This window comes from Xiphophorus hellerii, chromosome 10 (assembly GCF_003331165.1).
Source record: "Xiphophorus hellerii strain 12219 chromosome 10, Xiphophorus_hellerii-4.1, whole genome shotgun sequence".
Classification (NCBI taxonomy): domain Eukaryota; kingdom Metazoa; phylum Chordata; class Actinopteri; order Cyprinodontiformes; family Poeciliidae; genus Xiphophorus; species Xiphophorus hellerii.
Genome location: NC_045681.1, coordinates 20,755,549 through 20,764,725, shown reverse-complemented (window position 1 = coordinate 20,764,725; position 9,177 = coordinate 20,755,549). Strand labels below are relative to the sequence as shown.

General features: G+C 40.4%; 1 protein-coding gene across 1 annotated transcript; it reads right to left on the bottom strand.

Annotated features, from left to right (window-relative positions):
- Positions 1-2,009: 2,009 nt before the first annotated feature.
- tnfrsf13b (TNF receptor superfamily member 13B) lies at positions 2,010-8,292 on the bottom strand. The gene is made up of 5 exons (XM_032573665.1): positions 8,130-8,292; positions 5,806-5,941; positions 4,523-4,639; positions 3,509-3,808; positions 2,010-3,433 (listed from the first exon to the last, which is right to left on the bottom strand). Exons 2-5 carry the CDS (start codon positions 5,918-5,920, stop codon positions 3,216-3,218), a joined length of 750 nt encoding a protein of 249 aa, XP_032429556.1. The 5' UTR covers positions 5,921-5,941; positions 8,130-8,292; the 3' UTR covers positions 2,010-3,215.
- Positions 8,293-9,177: the final 885 nt, after the last annotated feature.

The following is a 9,177-nucleotide window of genomic DNA, read 5'->3' as shown; positions in this document are numbered from 1 at the left end:
CAGAATGTAATGTAGGAAATATTTATATATTTACTGTTAATCTATTCGTATGATTTGTTCTTTAAATGGCCACTTATTTTTGGCTAATGCTATTATTTATTAAATGTCATCCAAATTCGACATCCTAAGCAAAGAATCAAACCACAATGGTGAACTAAAATCACAATAAGAAACTTAATCAATCATAACTAAATGTTCTGTACCATGTCAGCCTCAGGAGATGATTGAAGATGAAGAGACTCATGTCTGGTTCTTTAGGTTCTGATGGGTCTGCGGTTCCTCTCCTGATCCATTCTGTCTATCATACAGCAGCACACTGCGCCACGACGGACACTTTTTTTTTTTTTTGTCTTTCGATGTGCACCGTATCCATCCTCTCTGAAATTGTTCAGCTTATAATGCGCGTATTTTCACTCGCGTCTGTATTTTTTAAAGCGTTTTTGCTTCTAAGGACACGGAATCGAGTCGAGGACGTTTTAAAAAGAAGCGGGTTGATAGCAGCTCACCGCGGCTGCGTAGTGTCCGTCTCTAGGCAACGGTGACGTTCAGCGTCAGTCCGTAGCGTTCTGGGGTCCTTTAGCTCCCACCACGACAATTTAGCTGACCTTAATATTTCCTGTGTTTTATTTTGGTCATTATGGTTAAACTTAGTGTTGATATGTGTATGATAGGCGTGTCTATCGGACAGTTATGTATCGGTTCAATACGGGACGCACATTTAAAGGTCAAAAATGGGACGACTCCGTATTTTACGGGAAGGGTGACAACCTGATTCAGGAGTGCTGAGATACAGTTTTAGGGGTACTAAAGCACCCTAAAACAGGCCTAGATACGCCACTGACGTGGCCTACATCTTTGTGCGTCGGCGTGGGCACGTACATTCTAAACCTGAATGCTATTGGTCAGTTTACGTTTGTTAATTTGGCGGCTTGACGCTCTTTCTGCTAGCTAAATGTGACTATGCCGCGTGAAATTAGCTAAAAATGAATGAATAACCGCAGCAGCTCCGAGAGGGTCGCGCTGACCCCACCTGAGCTTTTTAAACTGTATGTGCGCGTGCTGTCTGTGTGCGAGTTTACCAGTGTTTATTTTATTTTTATTTTTATTTTTTTGTGGGTTTTTTCGGGAACTGAACCGCTGACGGGGACACCCCATCAGTCTCCATTGACAGACCGTGACATCTTCCGCAGTCTTCCTCAGTGTTACGCTAGACTGGGAGAGTTGAACAGTTAAATCAAGTGAAAACGTTTGTCACAAAGAGTAGAAATGAAGCAAATGTTGTACCTTCTCATCCTCCTCTGGAAGTATCAGGTAAACCACCTGAGTCTGGGAACCAGCGTCCTCCCCCTCACACGGGTAGGCTTTGCTTTCCTGTCTTTATTATTTAGTATATGCGGGCATTTACGTTTGTGCGTGTGTCACATTATCGCATACACGAATTTGGACTTGTTAAAGTGGTTGAAATCATGATCTGTTGTTAATAACAGGCCCAACACCTTCACACGCCAAAGCAGACGATGGATGTGAGGGGGTTTGTTTGATAGGGTCAGACAGGGTCAAAGCCAAGTGGACATGCATATAAAAACATTCCTTTTGGAAATGCTGAGCCAGAAACTGAAACTAAAACACCCAATTGAATGATTAAAATTGGATTGAAAAATTAAAAACCCAACATTTTTATGAGGTTTGTTTACACTGTTATATCCTCTACAATGTTCCTTCCTTGAGTTCCCACTTCAGAAAGGCTGATGCCCTCATACTGAAACCTTGTGATTTTATGTTTAATAATAAAAACCAGTCAAGAGTTTGTGTTTCAGGTCGAGTTATCACTCAACCACTGATCAGCTTCTGTAGTCACTCAGAATTCTCAACACTGAACTGGTTTTTCCCAAGACGACTGTAAAAGCTGTAGGTATTCAGCTTTGAGACAATCTCTACCCAATCTTTTTAGAAATGACTGCGGGAACCTTTGACCTTTACACCTGTTCGTAGTAGTCAACTATTTCTGCTCGTTTTACCACTCAGTGGGATTCTCTTTATTTGTCATGTTTCGTTTTCTCAGGCAGACAAGCAAATGCCTACGAAAACGTAGCAAAGCACTTTACATAGAGTTGAACCGTTGAAAACAAACTGAATGACATCAAGCAAATCTTTACAGAAGCAATATTCTCACAATTTGTCTCGTTAAAACAATAACTTTAGCATGATTTATTGGGATTTTGAGGAAAGAAATGCTGCCAAACGTTGGGCACAGTCGACCTCTGGTATTGGGAGAGGACTAAAACCACCTGCGAATACTTAAAATCTGTGAATACTTCAGACTCTCCATCAAAAACATTTATAATTGCCTATTTTCATTGGTCTAAAAATTTAATATACCTTCATATACGTTAATATATCTTAGCATTATCCCAGATGCTATCATCTACTGTACTGTCTTCCTTATCTTTATTCTTGGAGGGGTTGGGGGAGGCTTCCAGTCAGTGGCAAGTAAAATTAATGGTGCTCCTGGATTGGCTAGTTTGCATGTCAAGTAGCATTGTCAAAGTATTTCAGCTTCCCAAAATCTTTTTTATTTTGAATATTTAAGACATGCTCCAGGGGAAAAAAATCAGCAAATCTTTCACAAATTTGGAGTTATGTCCTAAAAAAGGTGACTCTGTGAATACTAAATGTCAAAATGGGCAGGGGGTCCACTTTATTGCATTTAGGCAAATATTACGCTCGCTTCACTAATTACTCGTTTTTGTTGGTTTGCCACAAAAATCTTAATAAAATCCACTAAGTCTGTGTTTGTAGCGTGACAAAATGTGATATTTTATGTCGTTGCAAGCCAGTGCAACCAGAGTTGCCCTGTTGCTCCTCGACTGTATTTTAAGTGCCGTCATGAAAAAACTATACAGAAAAATGTCAGAGCAGATTTTACGCTTTGAGAAACATGAGGTAAAACCTCAAAACCTTAAAAGTTTGTTTTATGTGTCTGCCATAGTCCTAGTTAGATCTTAGTTTGAACAAAGTATCATGGTTGCTTGTTGGGCCTAAAATATTGCAGGTCACCACAAAGTTCTGCCTTTTACCGCTGAGCACTCCCTTATCAGTCAACTGTGCATTAACTAGCAACCTCCAATATCCCAAGTAGAAATCCTCCAGCTGTAGTTTTGCAGACGGACCTCATCCCACTGCTGCCTCCTGCTGTGCTTTTGGACCTGAGGCGCTCAGGCTGCCCCCGTCCACAGGGAACCCCCGTTTTGGACGTGGGCTGTATGAAGGATGCCCTGCTGGTAGAATGAATAGGATGGCCTCTGCCGTCTGTTGCTGTCCTGGTTGAGCTCCCTCAGGTCAGGGAAACAGTGGACGCACACGCAGGTCTCCGTTGGGTAGGAGTCCTCTGATGACTCACGGCAGGGGGGATAAGTTGAACTGGACGGACAATCTAGAAAAGACAGGAATAATATTTCAGCAAAAGTAACTATACCAATCGGGTCTGTTGGGTTTTTACCACACCAACCTTTGAGGCTTCTTTCGGTCTGACTCTCTGGAAAGCCAGACTCCTGTCCTGGCTGAACAGCACTCGTCTGCTTCTGGTTTTTGGTACTTGTGGGTTTGGTGTTTGAGCTTTTGGCCTTTCCTCTCCTCAGAAACACGACCAAGGCGAGACACAGGCTGGAAAGCAGCAGTATTGTGCATAAACCTAGGAGGGCGTACAATTGGATGGCAGGGTCCAAAGGTCCTAGTGGTGGCTTGGTGTTCACTGCCTGCTTGCTAACTTCAGAAGGGAGTCTTTTGGTCGCCGTCAGAGGTGACTGAGCTGAAGGAGGAAACAAAAAGAATATCTTACTGATACCTCTTAGTGTTGTCGAGTCTTAAATGCCTCCTACTGCTTCTGGACTTGTTCTGTGCTTTGCTTCATACATAGGCGCTGGATCGACTTTTGAGAAATGATTGCTCACTGCAAACATGGACTCTGTTGAAGTGTGAATCGACTGGATCTAATTTTGCCCAATCGCCAATGTTTGACCGTGACATATGTATTGCGTCTGGTCGATGAAGCTTACCGGATGTTGCTGGCATTGTAAGCAACCCACTGAATAAGGCAACAACATCTTTGTGAGCAGTAATGTCAAATATTCCTATTGCTCTGACTTCAATTGGACAACATTTGGATGCGTGGCCAACACCAACTGAATGGCTGTGTTCACTTCCTCTGCTGCCATTGCCTAAACTACAACTCAATATAGACAGACAACAGTTTTAAAAACCACAAAAATCAAGGTCATTGTTGCAAACTCTTCCTCCTGTTTGCTAATTGGCCCATTGGAAATTCAACTGGAAAAATCAAGCTCAGTGGGAGAAATTCTCAGATGGAGCACTGAAGGGAGATAGGAATCGAGTGGAATTGCGTGGAAAGACGATGGCCAGGCTAGGACTTCCTAGTTTTTTCTGCCTGGAATTTTTCTGGAATACTTGACTGTAAATCTGGCCTTTATTTCAAAACTGGAATCCCTGGCAGAGTGGTACTTACTCGGGCAGTGTGGGGAGCACTCTGCTGGATGTTTACCACAAATGTCTGCACACTTCATACATCTCCTCACCAGCCTGTCGTAGTAGTGGCCGGGCTTAGCCCTGCAGAGTGCAGGCTCTTATGGAAAGAAAAGTGAAAGTAGTTAGAAAAACAAGACTTTGGACACTTAACGTATTTCATTTTTGTAATATCAGCAAGTGCGATCTTCAATGTGGTATTTCCGTGGGATCTTACACTTGTGACCATAAGTTTACATACGCAGGATAAAAAAGTAACAGTTACTTTTTGTCCCTCAATGTCTCTAGACCAAATTTCTCTTGATTTAGGTCTGTCAGAATTACCAAAATTATCATTTGGTAAATGTCACAATAATGATTGAAAGAACATGTCAGAGACTTATTTGTTGACTTTAAGATTAGAAGTTTACATACATTCCCTCAGTACTTGTTAGCAACGTCTTTGAACTGACTGACTTGACTCAAAGCCTTTTGGGGTTCCTTCCACAATTCTCTCGCAATAGTTTGCTGGATTTCTGGCCCATTCCTCCTTACAGACATGCCTTAACTCAGTCAGGATTGTTTTCAGGTCTGTCCTCAAATTCTCCATAGGACTCACTTCTTTGTGATGTCCACACCAAAACATAGACTTTCTTTTCCTTAAGCAACTTTGTAACCACATTGGCCGAAACATTATAGAAACATTTTGGAGGACCAATCTGTGCCGAAGCCATCGTTTATTGGCCGACATCTTTAGATGTTTCTTCGATATTTCTACATAATGCTCTTTCCTCACTAGGGATAGTGGCACCATCTTCAAGCATCTTTAAATTGTTCCCAAACTTGTGCAGCTCCACAATTCTCTTCCCGATATCTTGTCTGAATCCTCTCGACTTTTCCTTCGTGTCCAACAAGAAGGAAGTGTCTATCAGGTGTGTCCTTAAAATACTTCAGCAGGTGTGCCTCCAGTTACCTTAAAAGTGTCAGTTAAGCTAAATGCATCAGTTTGCAAAGCCATGACGTCATCGGCCGAGCTTTCCCTCATTGTTTAAAGATAATAAAGGTAACCAAACTGACATGAAACAAAATAATTTTGCTGTGATCTAATTTTGGGCAGTGAGGAAAAATGTGTACGTATTGTTACTCAATGTATGTAAACTTCTGGATTCAACTGCATGCGATAGAATGACGCAGCATAGAGAATAACTGAAGTGGAAGAAAAAATAATGTGTTTTCAAAATGTCTTTTTCCCCCAAAAATTTGAAAATGATGGAATGCTTTACTCACCACAGTAAACGGCACAACTGGGGGATGCAGGCAGTTGCTGACATAATATGCGACAGGGGACACATGATCTGGTCAAGGCATCTAGCTGCTCACCCTCTTTGCATCTTTTACCCATCGCCCCCCAGAGGCCCTCACTCTGAAAAGAACACACACCCACACAGAGCAGACATCCATATGAAATATAAGCACACTTTTAAATAGTCAAAGTGGGCAGGTGTATGGTCTTTAATAACTGATTAAGCCTCTGATATGTCACAGGATTAGATTTTGTTTTTGGTGATTTTCGGGGTGATGTGGTGTTTCAGGTTTCAATAAAATCCATGAAGTCATCTTTCTTTGGAGCAAACGTGATTTATCAGTCTATTATATAATCCCATTAAGAGTTTGTGGTTTTAACATGGCAAAATGTCAAAAGCTTCCACATATCCAGCTGCTGTTATTCAAGGAGCTTGTTCATAATTTAAGAAAACTACTTTCTACTGTTGCTGAGATCTTTGATTCTGATATAAGTGTTGTATAGAAGTAAGAAGAAACTCTTGGTTGACGATATCTTAAGTGAGACTCAGTCTAGCTTTAGGGCAGGTCATAGTGCCATAATCGTAATTATACTGCCAACAAATGACGTTACGAAGGCCTTGCATATGAGGCAGCTTTGTGGTGCCAGGTTTGTGAAAGTCTTCAAGCTTCTGCTCCAAGATGTTGGGTTGAGTCATTGAGCTTCAGGCTAGCAGAAAAATGTACAGAACACACCGTGTTACTGCAGATGGATATAAGTTTAGTTTGAAATGGATTCTACCAAAGCTCAAAATTAGGTCCAATTTTATAACCCTTTTTTTTTTTTTAAATTAATATTTGGAAGAATATATCTACAGCCAAAGTGAAGCTTTATGCAGATGACGCCATGATTTCTTTTTTTTAGCTGGCTCTATTCTGTCGCAGGTAGTTAATAAACATCAAACTGCATTATGAATGCTTATAGGTTTTTGACTTAAAGTTGGTTCTAAATTTGTAGAGATAAATCTGAACATGTAGTTTTATTTGGAAATTGTCTTCTACTTTCCCCAAAACCTCAGCTGGATGTTATGTTTTCTTTCAGAGTGAAACTTGAGCCTTTAGTTTAAAATAGCTGGGGGTCAGACTGGGCTTTAAAATTCAATATAGGGCTTGTTCAGAAAAAAGTTAATTCGGGCTATTCTTTTGAACTTTGTCGATTCCCATATTTTTTTATGCATACTATTGCACTTTGCTGTTTAGGCTTTTTAAAAAAAAATCATGGCCCTTTATATTTCATAAGAAATTTATACTACAAAACACATCAGTGGGTAATCTGATTACTCGGCCTTTGTTAAGCCTGAAGAGACACTGGTATATTTTTTATGAAGCTTTACTGAATAAATTCCTGTCTGAGAATATTTTTAGGATCTTTAAACACATAAAATGTGTTTAATCTGCTGACATTGAACAAACCTTTTTAGAATTTTGGCAGCACAGTATTGCCTAACTTTGTAACGTGACCTTGAATGATCTTCAGAGTACACAAAAGCTTAACGTTTTGGTCCTTCTGGAAAACGTCTACAGTTGAATAGTGCAAACACTGGAGCCACATATCACTCATGCCAGTTAAATATGATATTATTTGTGTACATATTTGTACTTGGAGTTTCAGCGGAGTTTTTCTGCCGTTATAAACACCGCTTCTTCTTCTGGTCTTTTGAGACGCTTTCTGAGCAAACATGGCAAAAGTTAGAGCGATTTTCCCCTCGCCATTAAAAAAAAAAAAAAGAAAGAAAAGAAACATAATTACCAAAATCTCAGCTTGGCCTGAGCTCAAACGCGTTTGTCTCTTTAGAGTTTGTATCTTCTTGTTCTCTCTCTGCTCCAGCGAGCAGTGAAGCAGCGGAGTGTGAAAAGCTCACAGATCTCCTCCACCCTCAGCTGCCTTCGCGCTCAGAGCTGCGGGCCTGATTTATTCTTGAGTACATCTGTCACACCCCAGCAACCAGCAGCCTGTCGTGTTTCTTTTTTCTTTTTTTGGATTTACCAAGCACTACTACCTGCAACTACTTTAAACGTGTTGATAGCCAAAAAGAAAACTAGATTAAAAAATTCACAATTGTAATTTGTGTTTTCTGTCATTTGGCGGCTTTCTCAGGCTGCCTTTTCTGATTTCTTGTTTGTTTCTGTGTAAATTCAACTGCAGAAAGAATTGAGCTACGTAAGGCTACTCAACGGATGATATCAAAACTTTCTATGTAAGCATTCAACTTATTCAAAAATGCCAAAAGAAAATTGATTTTCCTTTTTCTGCAGGAGAGATCACTTACCCTGTGAGACGAAGGGAGAATCTGTTTTTGAAGACAACGGTGTGAGAGAAACGGTCCTGTTTTTCTGCATGGAAACAAATTTGGATATGATGTCGCTGTTTGGTGCGGGACTTCCCCCTCTGTGTGTTAGGAGGATCCCCACCCTCACCACCACCCTTAACACTCACACACAGAGGTAAGACCCCCATAAAGTCTGAATATCATTAGGACTTATCATGTAACTTTGGAGTGTGTCTTAAATAGAAAAGTTATTACATTTGATTTGGAAGTCTAAAATCCAAAGATTTTATCAAATAATATATATAAAAAAGTATTTCAGCAGCTGAGGTATGTGGTAATTGCAAGATAATTAAGCAATTACTTAATGACTGACTTTTTTTAAAGGACTTCAACTAAGAAAAATACAAATTAATCTATTTTATTTTGGGACTGGATTTAGTGCAGAATGTTCAAATAGCTCTTTTATAATCATCGTGCCTTATAAAACATAACTATGTTACTGAATGATGAACAAAAGGTGAAATATGAACATGAATTACAGGTGGTTTTTAACTCAGCCTACATCTTTGTTGATGATTTTTATGTTTTGCGTGACTTTTGAATCATTTGTTTGAATAAATCGGCTGCTCTGCTCTGAGCTCCCAGAGCTTCCTGTGAAGGAGTCGTCACGGGGTCGAAACAGCCAATCAGACGCAGAATTCAAGAAATCGGGTTGTCAGCCTAAAGGTAGCATTGTATTTGTGGAAAATACGTAACTCTCTATTTGGCCTTGTAGAGTTGGATATGTTACAGAGCAAAAGGCAGTGTGGGGGGGGCAACAAAGGACAAAACAGAGAGGTGTGGAAATGATTGAATTAGTATGAATGACATGCTGATCAGGGAGTTCAGCTAATTGATTTGGGTGTGTTCGGCTCCAAAGGTCGCATGAAACGCCGTGGGATAAAGTGGATTTAGAGGCAAGAAAAAAAATAACATCACTGTGGGCCTGCAGTACGCTGGGAAAACACATTGACCCTCAAGCACACGTGGAAAAACTGTTTTGCATTCA